Below are 20,354 nucleotides of genomic sequence, written 5' to 3'. Positions count from 1 at the left end.
GTGGGGAATCCAGCAGATCCCTCACCAAAAACCTGCATAAGGTCTCCTCCCAGGTGGCCAGGAAAGGGCAGATGCTTCTTGATCCCAATCCTGGGGGGGCATCGGGAGGGGAGGAGGTGTACTGCAGGAGGATCACCTGGGTGGAGACAAGGACCAGGGTAGTGAGGAGATTCCATGGGAGGAGAGACAGTATTTTTCCTCCGACAGGGATATTCAGACCACCTTGTCAGAAGAGGGTAACGCTTATTGTAATTTTAACATGTCTCAAACTCTTAGTAGAGCTAAAATGGTGAATGTTAAGGTTACAACCCTGCAACATAGTGCATCAAAATGTCACAGTTTATTACACGGCACACGTCAGCCAGGGAACTCCTTCCCCTACAATGGATGAGACACAAAATAAAATACACATTTTATTTTTTTAGTAGGCCTCCAACCCGTCTTGCACCCAACCTCCACAAACACCCTGTCTCAAAATGGATTAGTAACCAGGCTGGTGTGCATCAATAAGACATTTATTTATTTTTTAATGAAAAAGGAAAATCAACCAACTGCACAACCACCAATGTTGTGGCACCACAAAATGCAATAATCTCTACAAAACCACCATGTTAAGATATACTATTACAGTTAATTCAGGTTTTTTTAATGGCAGAACAGAATAAGAACAATTTACCACAAAGTGATAGCACCAACAGTTAAGCACTCCCCTAATGGCAGAACAGAATAAGAACAATTTACCACAAAGTGATAGCACCAACAGTTAAGCACTCCCCTTGCAACAATGGAAAAATGGGTTTCAATGATTCAATACTACTGCTATGGGACAGCACACAATGGCACTTCAGACTGCTTACACTGAAGGACAAATCAAGCTTCAAAACAGACTAGCTAGCACGCTTAGGAAATTCAATTTGAACACAGGTAGCACATGAGAAAGAAATCAAAAAAATAAAAGGGAATGCAATTCAGAATCTGTGATCTGGGTATATAAACTAGGAAAAGCCAGTTTTCAAAGGTTAAAAGACATTTTTAGAAAAACAAAAAGGCAAATTACACTACTTTTGCTGGGGCTGTGAGGTGACAGGCAAGCTCTGAGCAGTGAAAAAAGAAGGAAATGCAATTCGAAATCTGCACTCAGAATCTGATAGAGGAAGGGGACTACTCTAGGAAAAATGCTTTTTAAAGGATGAAAAGACATTTTTAGAAAAACAAAAATTTAAATCACATTAACTTAGCTGGGCCTGGAAATTACACATGCTTTCAACAATGATAAAAGGCACATAGGAAAGTCGGTTTTTATTTATTTATTTCTGGTTATAAACATAACCTTTAAAAAAAATACAGATCATAATATCAAATAGACAGATGAAAGATAAAAACATTGCATGACTACACATTTCATCACAAAATTCAGAAAAAGGGCAAAAGCTAAAAACATCTATACAATTCAATTAAACAATACATTTGGCGATACATATCGGTCAACGTAATTTACAGTACTTGAGGATCAATTTACATATATTTTCTAAAAACCTGACTACTGCTAACTGCAGAGGCTTGCCTTTCCCATGCAGCCTTTCCCACCATAATACATTCAAATTGACCAAAATTGTAGAGGCAACAAATTTACTAAAGTGCTGTATACGTGCATTTCTGAGTATAAAACAATCGATCATAAGATGGTCTAAAGTTTCAATTACTTCTGGAGCGTTGCAATATCTACATGTTTGCAAACTCTCTAACCCAGTGTTCCGTACATGTAAGATTTCACAGGTTGGGAGCACATTAAATCTAAAGCGCATATATTTCTGGCGAACACATTTATCTGGGAACAAAATCAAGTATGGTTCGAGAGTCCCTACCTGCTTGGTATGAGATATCAAACGGTTATACAAATGTGTAGTTACTACTTTATTAATAGTAACATTTCAGTCCCAGTATTCAAATTTCTTTTGACCTTAACAGGATTAAGAAGGTCAAGTGATCTACCTAATTGATTCAAATATTCCAAACACTCAGCTTTGAATATACGAAAACCAGAGCCCAACAAATTGTATAGTGTACCCTTAGGGGTGGTTATTAGTTTCCTAAATAATGATAACTTTCTCCAAATAACCATATTGGCAATTGATGTTAATCCAAGTTCATATCTGAGAGTGTCCACCGGTACACAGTTTGGTAGACACTTAAAAGAAGCCCTTAAAAGACGTGCTTTGTATTTGGGGAGCTGTGCTAAAAACGATGAGGGAAATACCTCAAGACCATAGCAAAATTGTGGGAGGAGCTTCCGTTTATAGAAGCGTAAAGTTGGGATAAAGAAGAACTTTCCGTATTTGTTGTCAATTTTTTTAAGTTGAACAATTAGAGGTACAACTTTCACATCTAGATACTCCCTATAATGGGACTTCTGCTTATCTCCATAAATAGGACAACCTAGATATCATAGGTATGGTCTTACCACAAGCTGTATGTGGTTCAAAACCCATGAAAAATGTTTTACATATGGCCTGGGGTGCAACTGTACAGTTACCATAAGATGATTAGAGACAGTATAGCCTTGAAATGTACTCAATAGACGCTAAAGACCAATTAGCGTGTGGTCAAAGAGCATAAAATAGTCTGCATATGCAGTCCAACATATTTTCACTCCCTCCACTACCGGAGGGGCAAATGCAGTTTCTTCCAACACGCCATTAACATCCGAAACAAAGATTGAAAATAGTTGGTGAAAATCGTTTTTTTAGTTAAAATGACAGGGGCGGATAACAAGTAGGCTGTGAGCAGAGAGATTACTCACAATGGTAACAACGGTTTAGGTTTAATTGGACAGATGCAAATAGGAATGACACTGGCAAATGAAAATTCGCTTAGCAGGGCATAATTCAGACACAGGGACAAATTCAGTTTTCAACTCACAATGGGAATAATTCTTTTGAGGCAACACTTTAATGACTAACAATTAAATAAAAACACTAGACAAGGATGGTTGGTTTTGAATTTCAACAATCCCGATCCATGAAATTCAATGGGGGAATTAATTGATTTACTTACAAAATACTAAGGATTTACACAGTCAAACAGGGGTCTTTTCAAAGGAGATATGCTAACATACACAGGCAAACTAGATTGTTCTATGGGAGATGATGGAACTATACAGGCAATTTGGGTTTTCAATGGGGAAGATTGGATGCACTGCTACAAAAATGAAGGGTTTATGCAATTTAGGGCAGGGTTTTTGCTACTTACATAGCAAGCATTTGTTTAAGATTCAGGAAAGCCAGCTGGATCTCAGGACACTCTGGAAAGATAAGGCAAGGTCTGGTCACTGCACTCTCAAGGATGGCAAGTTTCAGCAACCTTCTCTCTGTCCTCCTTTTCCTGTCTTGCTCGATTTTTGTGTGTCCTGAGTCTTAGTACAGTCCCCCTTATATAGCAGAAATGACATCACTAATTTTACAATCTAGGGGAAGTACCATTCAATAATCCTGACGCCAGGATTGGACAGTTTCGCTCTCTCTCTCTCGCTCCACCCCCAGTCAGGATCAGATTAGGTATTTTGGAGCACTATCTGTCTTTTCCCCTTTAATACCATCCTTTGTTCTCATTACAACTTTTTGGAAAAAAAAACTAGTTATGTATCATAACTTCATAATTGTACTAGCCACTGCCATATGAAACATATTGGGGTTGAGCTGATCATGGGGAATTAGATGAGCCGATCGCCAAATCCATACAATGTAGCATGGCCATGTGCCACATTTTTGTCATTTTCATAAAATGTACAACAGTTATGAATATGTAAGTCATCATTCATATTCCCAATTTCATTCTCTATCTTTTCACCCACTTTTAAATTTGTCACATGTCCAGATCAGCCAGAAACTTAGTCTAACTGGCCATTACAGTTCCCAGAGTCCCAGGTAAATGCAACTTATATCCCCAAAACTGCCGGGAAATTATATGAACAATGGCATAAAATTTAGATCAATCCTCAGACTGACGGCTGCGCAAAATGCCTAAGAGGAAACAGTCTTAATATCAACTGGGAGTGTGTGTTCAACATGTGGGAGGGCCACTTCATCCACCGCAGCCATCTGTCTTCCTGGGCTCAGCCTGTGACCAGAGTTTTTTTATAAGTCTCTTTGAAGTGGTGTGGGCTCCTTTGAAGTGGGTGCAACAAGGGCTCACAACTTTTTGTCATGCCTTAGCCAAGGAGTGCCTTCTTTTTAAATCTCTTCTCTCCTGCCGGCCAGTCTGCAGAATAGGGAAGTTTGACGCCTCCAAAAGCATCACATTTTATTACAGGGTTGTTAACTCGGAGGTGCGACATCCAGCTGGAAGCCGGGAATTTCACAGGTTTTTCCTGAAGTAAGTGTCTCTTCAAATGTTTACAGGAGTTTTGTGGGTGAAACATATTATACATTTGCTTTGGTCAGCCCCACACATCAGGTTTTGCTTTCCTGAAATTTTTCTGTGAGCAGTGGTAACTTGTTCCATTGTTGCTTTTTAAAGCCGTTTTTATTTGCAAATACCTGTGCAGGCCGTTTTTGCTTTTAATGTTTAAAAATCCTGTTTTTCATGCCACAGGATTCTTTGATTCCTCCTTCTTGGGTGAATTACATTACTGCTGGTCCATTGATAATGACAGGTAGGCCCCTTTACACATGGTTCTTTAATTTTACATAAACAAAAAGAAAAAGCCAGGCTGTTTTTGGATGCAGTGTTTAAATGCTGCTGTGAGGTGAAAGGGACTTCTGTTTGGGGCCTTTAAATGCACCCCACAAAAAGAACAGATCTTTTGTATCCCTAAAAATAAACTGTCAGATTGTGACATCCACGCTGGCCTGCTCGCAATGATTAATGCCATCCACAAGGGGGAGCGGGTTAAAATTCGGCTAGATCAAACTGGTAAGACGTCTGATTGGATCACCACTTGCCAGGGACTAAAACAGGGATGCAACGTGGATCTGCTTTTTCATTTGCTCCTAGCGGATATGGGACCGTCATTGAACAACTACATTTCAATTGTGCCTAAGCTGGGCAGCTCCCCATTATTATGGCTGGGGTACGCTGATGATACTCATGGACCTCACCCCAGCAGCCCTTCAGGCCTCCAGGGATTTCCTGAAGACCTACTCTGACAGGAACTCCCTGGCCATCAACATCAATAAGAGAAAGTTAATGGTCTTTAGCCCCCGCCATTCTAAAATTTAAAAAAACGAGATGGAAACTGGACAGGATTCTGCTGGAGGTAGCCCACGAGTACAAGTATCTTGCCATTACATTTGACCAAAATGTATCTGGCTCTTGCCCTATGGATCATCTTAAATTGAAAAGTGCCCAGGTTATAGGGCACGGAGTAAATTGGCAAAAAAGGTCTGTGGCTATTTTGTGGGCATTTTGGCACAATTGTACTAGGCCAAACTATTAACCATCCTTATGTATGCAGTGGAAAGCTGGGCTATGACCAATATAGCTATTCTATCTAATTTAGAAGGTTTACTTCTGAAGAAGCCGTTTCGTCTACCCACACGCACACCCATTGAAATGATATACTTAGAACTGGATATGGTTTCATCCGTGGCAAGAGCCCAGCTCTCCAACCTGTACAGCCATTTGGAAACTGGCCAAAGCCCCAATTGGAAGTTTAAACCATCTTATTTCTGAAGTTGCGCGTACCAAAGTTCCATATATGGCATGTAGCACTGTAATAGGAATTATCTCTGCCTCCACCAGTTGGCATTATATGTCTGTGGAGGACCCCTTGAAGCTTTGTTTTCGGCGTTACAAAGCCGAGATGAAGAAGGTTGTGGCTTTTCATCACAAGCTGCAAATTTGCAAACTCCAGACTAAGAATAATGGCACTCAGTTTCTTGAATACATCCTTCACAGAGAGGGCCCATTGGGTTATCTCCAGCAGTTTGTGGGTAACACACTCGTATGGGACTACTTGAGGCTGAAAATGAACGTGGCTCGCACCTTAGAAATCACCAGAGCATGGATTAACATCCTGCGAAACCAAACCTATTGCCATTTGTGCAGTGAATCATGTCTGGAAACAGCCAGACATCTTATGATGAAGTGCAAGTCTCTGCTTGTATTGAGAACGAGTGCCCTGAAGACAGCCGGAATTTGTGATGGCATAGAGGAGAAAGAGCTTTGGTTCCTCTAGATGAATTGGAATAACAAACCCTGCATTATATTTGTGTTAGTGTGATGTGGAAAAAGGTAGCATTGATACTGAAAGTCCTAAATGTGCACTGAGTGGAGTGGGATTTAGAGCGGTTGGTGTGGGTGACCCCTCACTGCTAAGCTTGCAAACTTGGAGGAGAGATTGGCTGGCTGTGGGATTTTGAGGGTGCCTGGGGTGGAAGCCTAGTCTAGTGAAACTGCATACTAAGAGGGGGAATTGTTATGCGAACAACTGATTGTGAGGAGCAGAAGTATCTTGCAGAGTACATGCTGGGGGGAACAAAAGGAAGGGACGAGGTAGGCATAGATGGTTGTTTTAACGTTGTGTTGAAACACTGTTTTTGGTACCATTGTATAACACGTTAAGTAAAATAAAAATGCAAAAACATTTTCCTCAACGCCAAGGGTACCCTACTAGGAATAGTGAAAGTATTGCCTTTTCTATACCATCTGTCTCCAATATGGGGGGAAACTTGAATCGTTTAACATTCTGAACCAGTATTACATAATTGTAGAAGTTGCTGAAGTAAAGAGAACAAGTATTACCCAAGCCAGTAGCCAAACACTTTCTACAGTGAAACCAGCTCTATTAAGACCTGACCACCTGTACACATAAGTTGTTAGAGTTGTTAAAGGTCCAGTGTCTTCTGAAATAAGTGTGACATGGTTGCGCTCTGAAACACCTGTGTACGAGTGCAATATAAATAAAATATCATATCATATGGTTATCCAAAGCTGGAAGAGTGGCAATACAGCTTTGCGGTAGCTACTGGAACCAATGAGGTGTGAACAAAGTTGGGGAAGGGAGCAGCGAGCTTGTAAGAAAAAGTCCACAATTTGTACTGCTCAGACTGTTGAAACAGAGAGAGCAGCAGTCTGGTAGCAAAGTCAGATTATAATGGCAGCAGTAAGAAAGACAGAAGAGGCAAAGAGGTTGCCCCTTTCTTATAAAATGGGAAGGAAGAGGGACTTGCCTACCTGTGGAGGTCAAAGAGTCTTGTCTATCAGTTGCCTAACAATCATTAAGTACCAAGTTGAAGCAGAGCTAACAAAACTGTGGTTGTATATTATGCTGTCAGAAAAAGCTGTATTAAATGTGGTTGAACCATTAGCACACTGCAGAGCAAAGAAGCCTGCCTCCACAGTGGCAGAAGGGAGTTGAGAGACTAGCAAGACCCTAATAAGCATCCTGACAAATTGTATTAAAGACACTGCAGAAGTTACAAACATATGGACAGTTGTTGAAGTAGAGGTCATACTTTTGTCTTTTGAACTGAATCAAATATCCAGGATCACGATTGGTGCGGTTTTCTTTACTGAAATTGGAAGGGGAACTTGTCAACAGAATGATAAACTGTTACCAGTTGGGTTTTTGTTTGGGTTAAATTGCGTTTCTTTTGGAACTTTCAAATAACTGATTCAAGACTTACCTTTCTTTATGAACACTTGGAGAAAGATTGACTTTGGACAATCCTGGGAAAGGGATCTACCCAGACAGGTGAAGGTTATCCAAGTCACTGGTTGATTTGGTAATCATTTATTTATGTTGTTTATGATTTACTTTGTATGTTTTTGTTGTTTAGTGTGAGGGACAGTTGTGTATGCTAGGAGAACTTCCCTTAGAACTTAGAGTAGGTAGGGAATTCCCTGCTAGAGTAGGTTTAGTTAGGTTTTAGTTGCATCTTTTGGGATCAATAAAATGTCTAATGTTGAGAAAACCTCAAGCAGTTGTCCGCCTCCCATTACTGATCCCTCACAGGTATCCTAACACTAGAGGACAAAAAGTGGCAATACATGTGCTCATATACCAATAAAGTAGCAATTTGTTAGAGGTCTAAACTCATTCATTTCAAGATCCTTCACCAGGCGTTCCTGTCCCCAGTGGTTTAGCAGAAATGTGATGCCTCCAGGAATGGCATATGCACCAGATGCCAGTGCAAAGGAGACTGGTTTATACATATGCTATCGGCATGTCCTGTTTTACAGTCTTTCTGGCAGCAGATGGATGAGCTGACGGGCCAGATGGTCGGCCATAGGATCCCGCTTGATATTCTGTGCTGCTCGCTTGGGTGGCTCCCGGATATCTCTAAGAGTGGGCGGAAACTGTTGTCAATTTTCATGATCCTAGCGAAGAGATGTGTATTGATGCAATGATCTAGTGCCGCAGCCCCCACTGTTTCAGAACAGCTTCGTGATTTGGCAAGTTGCTGTGATGTGGAGCATGACTATTGCCCGCTGCAGCCTGGGAATTCCAGGCCCATGAATGGGTGGGACACGGGGCACGAGTTCCTTGCAGCAGGAGATTCTGCAGGGATCACAGATTGGGGGGAGGGGAGGCACTTGCATATCTTTGTCAGAGCATGATCAGTTGACCTGATCTTGTACTGTGGGTTCATCCGCTTTTATCCTGAAATTCTGGTGAGGCGGTGCATCAACTTGGACCCTGTCTGGACTTGTGGGTGCCGCCATTTATAGGGTGAGGGGTAGCTGAGGGTGGCGGTTAGAAGCCGCAGCTGGGGGCTGAATAGAATATAGGTTCATGGTTTGCTATTTGCTTTGCTACAGGCATGTGACTTGATATCTTTTCCTGGTACTTATGTTCGGGGGGTGTAATGTTAACCTGTTACTAAATAACTTTTTTTTTTTAATCTGTGTCTTAATAAGTCTTCGTAACCATTCAATTCAGAACAGATTGGAGATATTTGAAATGGAGCTGGAAAAGGTATTCCTTCCTCTATAGCCGGTGGCATAGGATCTTTTCGGGACAAGGTATCGGCTTTAGTAGTCTGTACTCCCTGCGTATCGGTTGCACGGAAGTCAAAATGGGAGAAGTGAATCCACCTATTGTGTCTTTGGTTGATGGCTCTAGCTGTACGTAAAAGGGTTTTAGCATTGGTGATCACCAAAATAGGGTGTTTGGCTCCTAAATGATGTCTCCAAGTGGTGATGCTTCCTTAATGGCCGATAACGCCTTATCAAATATTCTGTAATTCGGTTCAGTATCATTAAGCTTTCTGGAATGATAAGCCAACGGATCATTGGGTTTAGATTGAGGGTCAGTTTGAGGCAGCACCGCCCTGATGGCGTAATCAGATGCACCGTTTCTACAACATAAGATAACTCGGGGTCTGGCACTTTTAAGACTGGGGATGTAGTGAACTTAATTTTAAATTGTTCAAAGGCCTCTTGTGTTTTGTAATCCCATTGGTAACAATACCCTTTTCTCATTTGTGTAATCAGGGGTAACAAGATTTGACGTCTCTAAGAAGTCACACTACCAGCTGCACCTCCTCAGAGGTGTTCTTCCTTTCCTCTCCTTCCCCCAGAAGCTCACCGTCTCCAGAGCTCTGGTTCTTTCTAAGCTGGACTACTGTAACAGCCTCTATCTAAATCTGCCTGCCTCTACTCTCCGCCCTCTGCAACTCATCCAGAACAGGACTGCGAGACTTGTCCTTGGCCTCAAGCCCAGGGACCATATCGCTCCAGGACTGAAATCTCTACACTGGCTCCCAGTGGCTGCAAGGATGAAGTTCAAAACCCGCTGCATTGATCACAAGGCCTTCTGGGGCCTAGGGCCAAAATACCTTCAACTCTCTCTTCCTAAATGTCTTCCTTCTCGAGCTCTTCGCTCATCCGTCTCCAACTCCCTCAGGGTCAGCCACTCTCACCGATCTCGGTCCTTGGCCCAGCCTCTCTCCCCTTGCACTGCCTCCCTGGCAACCCCTGCACTGTGGGACTGTCTCTGTATCCCTACAGCCCCCCTTCCCAGCACTTGTCTGCACTTACCCTGCACTTGCCACCAGCTGGCCCTTATTATTTATCTTGTTATTCTACTACCCCTGTACTGTACTTTCCCCTCTCCCTTTCCCCTTGCACTTTTCCCTTCCCCTCTACCCATGCAGCTATAATCCCTAGGTTATATGCCCCTTTCAGGTCAATCTTAAAAAAGATAGTGCTATTAGTGGCTTAGTCTAAGAGCACTTGAATTAACGTTAAGGGATACTGGTTGTTTATAGTGATGGCCTTAAATTGGTGTTGGTCGATATAGGGTCGTAATTCTGTTTCATCCTCTTTAGGAATACAAAATATCGAGGCCCCCTCTGGTGAAGTGGAATGTCTTATGAAACCTTTCATTAAGTTCTCATCAATATATTGTTAAAAACAATATTTTCATTTTCAGTGAGGGCACAGGTCCTCCCATACGGATTTTCTCCACAGAACAATTGTATCTGGCAATCATAGGGTCTGTGAGGTGTAACTCGGTCAAACACCTCTGCAAACTCTCAGTATTCTAAAGGTAGCATCTGTAGATCAGTAACAGCCATACAAAGTGCTTCTTCTATCTTAGGGGGAATGACCATCGTTGGATTCCGAGAAGTTTGAGGCCAGCGAGTACCATAAAATACATGTTTCCGTTGTTTCCAGTCAATCATAGGATTGTGATCTGTAAGCCATGGAACGTCCAATATCAGTTGGAAACGGGACGCAGCAATGAAGTCAAAGCAAATAGTATCTTGATGTCTCTGGGAACATATTGTCAACTGAATCATCTGTTCAGTTATAGGTCTGGAGACCAAATCAGGTCAGTCTACTGATGCAATGGTTTTGCTCTGTTCCTTGCTCTTCAATGGTATATGCCACTTCCTGACAAAGGAGGTGTCTATGAAGTTACCAGTAGCCCCACTAGCAAGCATGGGCAAGACTTTTCCGCAAGTGTTAGAACCACCCTTTAGAGTGACCAGGATAACGAAATGTTGATTCTCTCGAGTCCTGATGGGTCTGGGGATGATGGGGGAGACCGGAGGAAGACATCAATTTCTCGCTTCTTGTTGACAAGTATTGTAGTTTTCCAATGTTGATAGGGGATTCTTGGGACAGTTCCAGACTCATGACCCGAACTCCCACAATAGAAACATAAATCACCTTTTCTTCTTCGTTATCATTCCTCAGGTGTCATGGGTCCTCTGGTACTGCCCAACTGCATAGACTCATGGTCGTTGGTAGGGAGAATGATTTCCTTTTCCTGGGAGTATGGGGTTCATCTCCACTCCATACATCATTATTCCCCCTCTCCTCTCTTTCCAGGGTGGTTTTAGTCGTACCACTAGGGCTATGCACTACTGCAATAAGCAGGAGGCTTCACCACTTGACTGAGCACATCTTTCAGTTCTTCTCTCAGCCCTCTTTGAAAATGGGTTAATTGCACATTTTCAGGCCAAGTAGTCTAAATTCCGAAACTGAGAAATGTAGACTAGCAATTCTCTTTCTCATTGACAAAGATCTTTGAATTAATTTCGGATTGACTGGGCAGCATAATGTTTACTGAACATAGCTTGAAATGCTTCATAGCAGTTATCATAATTGTTCAGGACTGAATCGTTAGTATCTATAAGAGGGATTACCCTAGATAAGGCAGTTTTATCAAGATTAAGTAAAATCAAAAAAGCTTTTGCCTGATCGGGCATATATAATTGCTGTCTATTAAGAACATGTATCTGGCATTGTTTAATGAAGGCTTTGAATTATTTGGGATGAGCCCCATATTTGTTAGTCATAGGTATGTTGGGTCCCAACCTTGGAGATGGAAAAGTGGCAGGGGTAAGTACTTGACGAAAAGATCCTGACGCTGGCTGAGTGCTGGGTAGACCAGTACACACAGACCTTGTACCCCAGAGACTACCAGCAGCGGGGCTCTGGCTGGCTGTCAAGGTTTGAAATAGAACAACATTCTCCTGTCGAGAAGCAATGATGCCGCCATTTCTTTTATCATGGTTTCCATGGTTCAAGAGAGAATGAAGGTCTTGCAATCTGTCAAGACTTATCACTCACCTGCCTCTCGGGAACCATGGAACTTTTGCAGTCAGGCGAGACAGAAAGGAGACGGAGCTGGTAATCAAACACCTGAGCCTCCCCCCCTCAATCCCGACGGAGTATAGCATCAATACGCCTGTGCACCGTAAACTGAGTGGTTGGATGGCAGATCTTCATGTGTCAAAAGCTCTGCATGAAAGGGATGATAAAATAAAAGGTCTAATAACTGGGAGACTAACTTTCCCTCCTTTGTTACGTTGCTTGATTCTGTTTATTACCTCTAGTGGATGGTCAGTCTGCTTCATAGAAAAGGCACCCAAGGCTCTGTTCATTCACAACACACTGGTAACTACAACTTGAAATCCCAGATCGGGAAGACGGTGCAACGGTCGAGTGTGGACCATGACTAAAAGTCTAATATATAGTCTTGAACATCAACAAGGCATACATTAGTTTTCAAAAATTGATTAGCAGTTATTGCGAATTAAAATGTTGTGCATTAGCAAACAAACCCATTTCATTAGCAATGTTGTACTAATATCTTTAATGTCACTAGAAGTGTTTTGTATCCAGGACATAAAATGAGCAACAATGCTGCATTTTTGTGTACAACTAAAGTAAGACATTCTTATGTTTTGCTTTTCATCTGCCAAATGAAGTACAGCAGTCAAGCATAAGAAGGAGTAATGAATACAAGAGTAGATGGTAAAAATCTGATTACTCTGAAATGAAGAGAGCCAGGGAGATTTTCAAATAAACTGCTTTCATAAACAGATAAAGACCAATACATTACAAGAGCAGGTCTTTTATATTTTCTTTACATATTTTGTTGCAAATTTTGCATGGGAAATGGTTTCTTGAATTCATAAAAAGTTTTGCTTTTTACCAGATTAATGTAATCATGTCCAACCCGTAAACAGTAGAAATTAACCAGTGATTACATTTCTCATAGAAAAACGCACCCATTTTGGAAAGCCAAGATCTTGATGTTCAAAACAAGCTTTTAAAATCATGGCATTCATGTGATTAAGTATCTCATACCATATTCTCCATACCACTGCCTATAAACTAGCAATTCATCCAGCTAGTCCAGCAAGCCTTATTTGATTGTTTACTTTTGCTGAATACTGTGCTGCACACTGCGTTGCTTCAGAGAGAAAAAAAGACTGCAGTTTATGCATATTGTATGCCTCTAGACAACCTTATACAGCAAGATGAAGCTTTGTATCTTTAGAACTATTAAGGAACTTTAGGTTTACCTTTGAGAGCAGGTTGGTATGGATTTTCTTGAGGACGTTATCCATTTCAAGAAGCTTTGGCCCCACCAACAGGCTGTTTGGTCCACTCAAATGACCAATGTGATCCAATCCAAGGTAATGAAGTATCAATAAATCCCAATCTGTTCTCTTTAGTACGTCATCCAAATGCCTGGTTACGTTTTTATCAACCTTATGAGGGGACATGAACAATTTAAGAAAAGTCATGTTTCAGCAAACAGACACTAATGCAGAACAAAGGAAATCTAAATGCATGTTTAAGGTTTTACTCTAGTTGGAAAAAATGTGAGGTTAAATTCAATTTTATGGGTCTTTTACTGCTGATGACAACCACAAACTGAAGGAGATATATGAATGTTCGTGCTAAGGTGCAAGCAGCAGATCCATTAAAAAAAAAACAGTAATTACAGGTTTCTTCCAGAAGCAAGAGATGGGATTGCATCAGTCTGCTCTCATCAAGCGCATGAACTGAATCCATCATTAGTGTTGCAACTAATTGGAGCCTTGCGAAACAGAGCCATGAAAGTCTGAGGATGCCCCATCTACAGCTGGTCATTCATCCAAAATGGAACATGCGTGATACACTAAAAAACAAGGCAACCACTCCAATACCAAGGAGCAAAGTGGTAACGGGGAACACAATCACCTTTTCATTGATCAAACATATACAAAACATATGAATATATGTATCACTCAATATTTAATAATGCCCCATGATCAACACTGCAGGTAAGACAGGTTTATTGAGTAAGACGCCAAAATAATTTGTATAAATCAAGCTTATCATTTGTTACACTTTCACTGCTGCCGATTTTAGAATGCTAACTTATCTCCTATGATTTATGCAAGTGACATGTTACTACACACATACACGTTTATAGTTTAACCACACAAATGCTAAGCATTCAAATTAAACTCGTTATTTTGTACATTTTATTCATAAACCGGTTCACATTACAGCCAACCTGTGAAGAGTACATACAACCGGGAAAACGTACAATCAAATATACACATGACAGAAGGCTCTTATCGATGGAATAACATAGTGCATCTACCAGCCTCGAAGTTTCAAAAATGCTTTACGTAAAGAGCTCTCAGGCTGCACGCGGCTCGCAGGGATAAATGTTTCAGGCACATACACACCTCAAAGAAATACAAGTGCAATACAGGAACATATTATGAGACTGAACCCGGCCTTCTCTATAAACTAACCAAGCCTGCATGTAGTACTGTAGTCACCTTAAGTGCATGGAAGGAGGGAGAAGTGCAGTAGTGAGGTACCCAAAGGGAGGGGGTGAGCAAGTGCTGGAGGGCCAAGACAGCAAGTGCCAGAGGAAAGAGGGTGAAGGGAGGATGAATGCCATGAACAGGGTGGACCAGATTAGGACTAGACCAGGGAAGAGAGCCTGAGAGCAAGGGATGCTAGGGGGGACTGGTAGGAGGGGTGGTCTGGCCTCGGTATAACTCTGAAGGGACCAGGCGACAGTCGCAGTGGTAGAGGGAACATTAACAGGGGAGGAGGAGAGGGAAGCAAAATGAGAAAAGGAAAGTCTTGAGAAGTTTCCGGAACTTTAACCAGCAGAGGAAATGGATCTACCTCCCACACTCTGCTTGTAGAAACCTTGGACCTGCAGAGAGTTGGAGTCAGAGGACCAAAGGACTCTAGCAGGGAGGTATTTAGGAAGGGAAAGCTGGATGTAGAGGGGTCCCAGGCCCTGGTCAGCCTTGTGGATGATGCAAAGGATCTTCAATTTGATCCTTGCGGTCACTGGGAGCCAGTTGAATTATTTTTTTTAACTTTATCGCTGACGGTTACAATATATTAACACACATTGCAAATAAACATTTACCAAGTGCATTACAGAGGTATTCAGATACAGCCTCGTGGATGGTATCATTGTCGCATGTGCAGATCAACGGTTCGTGGTTCACTAGGGGGTTCTTCCTGGATGCCCGCTAAATAGCAGCGGAACGGGGACCTAATGTCCTTTGGCCTCCACATGGGGTTAACCCCTGCAACATAACTCATTTTCATAAACATACGTCAAATCCTTTAGCCAAGCTTGCACAGTGGGTGCCTTGCTAGCCTTCCAGGTTCGAAGGACCTTCCATTTAGCCACCGCCCCAGCAACATAGAACAGCCTACGCTTCTTGATGGATATTTTCCCTATATCCGCTAGTAAATATTTTAATGGGGTGGCAGTAATTCGGATATCCAGTATATAGCTAAGTGTGGTAGCTACTTCTTCCCAGAATTGTCGTATGGGGGGGGTCGGGGGGGCAAAGCCAGTACATATGTATGGAGTTGGCATCCGGGTTAGGCACTTGGGGTAGAGTAACTGCTTAGATTGATTGAAATTCGCCATTTTCCATGGGGTGATATGTAAGTGATTTAAGATTTTGAATTGCACTAATCTGAAATTAGCATTGAGGGAGACGGTTTTAGTCAGTTGACAGTATTTGACCCATTGTGTGTCATCAATTACTGTATCTAGGGCCCTTTTCCATTTTGTTTTCATCGAATTCGTGGAGGGGAAATGGTCCTGCACCGTCATATATATCGTGGATATGCCCGCCTTGAGCCCACCTTGAGTCATGATGCTAAGAATGGATGGATGGGGACTGTTCCGGCTGAAAATTAGGGCCATCTACGTCTACATGCTGCTTTTAGGCTGTGGAACTGTAGTGTTGCGGTGAGTTCAGACTCAACTTTTCCCTGGACTTCTTCCAGTTTTACAAATGTGCCACTTGGGAACAGTTCCCCTAGGGTCAACGCCTTCTCTGGGTCCCACCCTCTTTGCATCATTGTATCCAATGTAGGGGCTATGTCGTGCTAATGCCAGAGTGGGGATTTGGGGCAGTATGGTTCTGTACACCCCACCTTCCGAAACAATGCGGTCCAGGCTCTCACTGTGCAGGCGACTAGGTCTACCTCCTTGGTGCTCCCGCACGTCATTGTGAAAATCAAATCAATTGGGGCGGCAGCGTATTTGTCAACCTGTATGTGGGCGTCATTTTCAATGTTCTGGAACCAGTACTTTGCGAAATGTGCTTGAGCGCTTGGTAATAGAGCTCAAAATCAGGAAGAGCTAAGTCACCGGTCGTATTTTTGACATAATTTGGACCAGTTCATTCTAACAGTCCCCCTCCCCATACAAAGTCAGATGCGAGCTTCTGCAGTCTGTCAGAGAATGTGCGCCCGGGCCATATCGGGACGTTACTGAATAGATATAAGAGCTTTGGTACTACGACCATCTTCAGCAGAGCAATGCAGGCGTACATTGTTATCAGGAGATTGGACCACAGATTTTGTTTGGTCTCAAGTTGCTCTAAGTATGGGTGGCGATTAGTGGTGTACAAAGTATGCCTGTCCGTGGCCACAATGACCCCCAGGTAATGAGCTGAGCCTGTGGACCAACGAAAGTCTGCCATGGCATTAGAACGGGTTTGCGTCAGTGGAATGATTTCAGACTTTGCCTGGTTGATTTTGTACACAGAGTATTTGGCAAATTCTTTCACATCATGCATTACCGGGGCCAGGTTAGTTTTGGGGTTTCTAATGTATAGCAGGATGTTGTCCGCATAGAGTTAAATTAATTGGGCGGGCCCGTATCCGCACCCCTCGGGATGTGAGTCTATGTCGCAGGAATGCTGCCATGCCTTCTATGGTGAAGATGAAGGGGGACAATGGGCCACCCTGCCCTGTGCTGTTATGTAGTACAAACCCAGGCAATATGGTGTGCTTTGTTCTTATCCTGGCTCTGAGGTCTTTGTTTGGTAAACAAATGTAGCCCAGGAACCCTGGCCCGAATCCCAGTCGCCCAAGCATTGCATACATATACCTCCAGGAAACTGAATCAAAATCTTTTTCAGCGTCAATTGAGATCACTATCACCTTAGCTCTGGGGTCTAGCTGGGATATTATAGCAAACAGTCTGCACAAATTTAGGGAGGTGGATCTTGAGGGGATGAACCCTGACTGGTCGGGGTGTCCTAATTTATTCATATGGGGTAATCGTCTGTTTGCGATGGCTTTAGCAAATATTTTGGTGTCTGTGTGTCAATTTTCGTGTCAATGGCAGGGGGGGTAGGATGTAGGTTTGTGGGGGGGGGGGGGGTATGTGGCTTGAACAGAACTGTGATAGTCACTTCCCATGGGTAATGTGCCGACTGCTGGGGCATCCTCCCATACCTCTAGTAATATAGGGGCCAGTGCTGCCATGTAGCATATGTATAGGTCTACTGGGAGGCCATCCGATCCAGGGGCTTTCCCAGGAGCCAGGTCTTTTATTGCCTGAGCAATTTCATCTAGTGCGAAAGGGGTTATCCAATATTTCTCTTTACTCATTTTCTAGTGTGGGAAGAGGGAAGGAATCCATGTACTGTTCTAGCTTGTTTACTGTCACCTGGTTGGAGTTTGTGTTTAAAGTTGTGCAAAAGTCTAATTTTACGGCATCCGTACATACAGACCTGTATGTCCCAACAATACTCGAGATTGGTCTGAATCCATGTTCAGTCTTAATTAAATTAGCCATGGTCTTGCCCGCCTCGTTGCCCTCACCATATCTCCTGGCCCTCATTGGAGAACCCTGAATTTCTCTAACTACTCTTGTAAAGGTTTACGTGGTTAAGCCCCCGGTGACATTGCGTGTGCTTTCTCGAGGGCGTGCAGGGTAAATTCTGTGTGCTGGAGTTCATTTCTAATTTCCCTCAGTGTGCAGTGCGTTCGTGACCATAAGTGTCCTCGTAGCCAGACCTTAAATGATTCCCATACAGTGGCGACAGAAGCCACTTACCCCATGTTTCTGTGATGGCGTCATCCCGTAACAATGCCGGAGGCATACGCCACAGCTGTGGGCCCCGCATTGGGTCCACCATAGTTATTTCCATCAATACTAGTGAGTGGTCAGATAATGTCCGTGGAATGTCACATTTCGTCACCTGTGGTATGTATTCCGGGGAGAATAGGCAGTAGTCTATACGTGAACTGGAATAATGCGTTGTGGAGTGGAAAGTGTACTCCTCCAGATGGAATTTAGCTCTCTCTATGCAGGGCTGGACTGGGAACTAAAAGAGGCCCTGGAAATAATTACTGCGGACCAAAAGAGGTCCTGGAAATAAAGTTCAAAGTGGCCCTATATGACACATTTTCAGCAAACCCAATGCTTTTCCTATGAGAAAATTTGGAAATACCACAGAAAAGAGGCCCAGGGTGCAGAGGCCACAAATCTCCAGAGTTCCCTAAAGGCCAGTCCACCCCTGTCTATGCGTCCATTAGAGGTATTACGGACATGCCCTGATGTATTGTCAACGCTGCTTTGGAGTGTGCTCTGGGGTTTCTGGATGTTGTGTCTATTTGCTGGTTCAGGTTCAGGATAGTGTTGAAGTCACGCCTACCCACCCCCATATGACCTGAGATAATGTGCAGGTAAAAGTCAGATTAATCCGTATTTGGACCGTATGTATTGATCAGCACTGTCTCCTGGTTTCGGATTGTGACCCAAATAATTACTTAGCGCCCCCCCTGGGTCCACCGTGGATCTAGCAAGTTGTAACCCTATGCACTGATGGATGAAGGTCAGCACCCCCTGGTCTGTGTGGAGTACTCCATTACTATTCGCAAGGTGCCCCATTCCCTGGCAAAGGACTACTACTTTATGTGTGACATGTTTTTCCTGTAGCAGCAGGATATCAATCTTATGTCTCCTAGTGTACGCAAGAATTTTCCGTGCTTTGATGGGATTGACCAGCCCTCTGATGCTCCAGGTAAGGAGTTTAATCGTACTGTTCAACCCAGCCTTCGCCAGCTCATGAATGTTAATGCATATTGATCCATCCACCTAAACTCTCAGCACGTTTTATACTCGTCACAACCATCAGTTTTTACAATTGACCAACCAACCCGCAGCCCCCTCCCCTCTCCTCCCCTCCTTCACCATCCCTCCAACTGGACAGTATATCCCTGTGTCCCAACTTCCGTGTCCAAAACAGTGGGTGGCTCTGTGGCCACAACAAGTTGGATAGCTGGATACGTACGCTCCCTCTCAAAAGCATCCGTCATCTTTGAACATCTTACTATCCTTGTTACAACTATGCTCTCACCACAGTTGGTAAGTGGCACTTTATTTCTTGTGTTGTATATGTCAATTGCACAGTTTCCTACGTTTTTAAGGAACTTCAGAACAGGTTAGCTTGTTTCTCTTCTCATTTCAGACCAGGTTGGTTAGAATGGCTATATTACTACCCTCTTGGAAGTTATTTCTTTTAGACATCAGTTTGACTGGATTTATGATTATTACCACATTTGTGGACATATTGAATGATGAGTTATCTCAGACATTTTGACATGTATTACACGTATACCTATTTAAATGCTGAATGTCAGCAATACTTTGTTGTAACAAATTGAACTATATGTACAGAAATACTAAGATGTACCTTTTTCTAGAATTTTGTGAAATATGATTTTGCCCCTGAAGAAGAGTGTATACTCGAAACGCGTCGAGCCCAAACATATTTTACAATAAATACTTTGTTTATATAAGTTTTGTGAGCCCGTTATTCATTTTCACTGCTCCACTTATTTAACTTTTGATTGAAAAATAGGTATTGAAATTTATACAAAAAACACAAAGTTATCGATCTGCTCCACAAATACCAGACAGTGTGCAGGGGACGGGAGTTCCTAAACTTTTAGGAACAACCACTTCTTGAAAGACAACAATCTCAAAGGACAAGAGTGCATAGGTTCAAATGGAGCACCCATCAGGAATTTCAAGACTAAATTCAGATCCCAAACCACCACCTGAAAGGGGGATGGTGGGAACACATTCGCAAGTCCTTTTAGAAATTGGGAAATCAAAGGAATCTTAAAATAAGAACATTCCTCAGACGAGCGCTTGAAAATAGACAGCGCCCCCAGGTAACCTTTAATGGTACCCACTTGAAGACCCCTGTTGGCTAAAGAAAGCAAGAAAGAACCATCAGGATGGAACACTGAAAAGGATCAACATTGTGTCCTCTGCATCAGTCGCAAAACTTACACCAATGGCAACGGTACATGGATTTGGT

At 42.7% G+C, this 20,354-nt stretch overlaps 1 protein-coding gene across 1 annotated transcript in view; it reads right to left on the bottom strand.

Annotated features, from left to right (window-relative positions):
* PIGG (phosphatidylinositol glycan anchor biosynthesis class G (EMM blood group)) overlaps positions 1–20,354 on the bottom strand; it is a 1,567,692-nt gene that overhangs the window by 1,067,651 nt on the left and 479,687 nt on the right. The window contains exon 4 of the mRNA XM_069626359.1: positions 13,266–13,454. Coding sequence (XP_069482460.1) covers positions 13,266–13,454 — 189 coding nt within the window. The remainder of the gene's footprint in view (positions 1–13,265; positions 13,455–20,354) is intronic.

Source organism: Ambystoma mexicanum, chromosome 6p, assembly GCF_040938575.1.
Source record: "Ambystoma mexicanum isolate Mex_15411 chromosome 6p, UKY_AmexF1_1, whole genome shotgun sequence".
Classification (NCBI taxonomy): Eukaryota; Metazoa; Chordata; class Amphibia; order Caudata; family Ambystomatidae; genus Ambystoma; species Ambystoma mexicanum.
The sequence above is the reverse complement of the archived record's forward strand: the minus strand, read 5'-3'. Positions and strand labels throughout refer to the sequence as shown.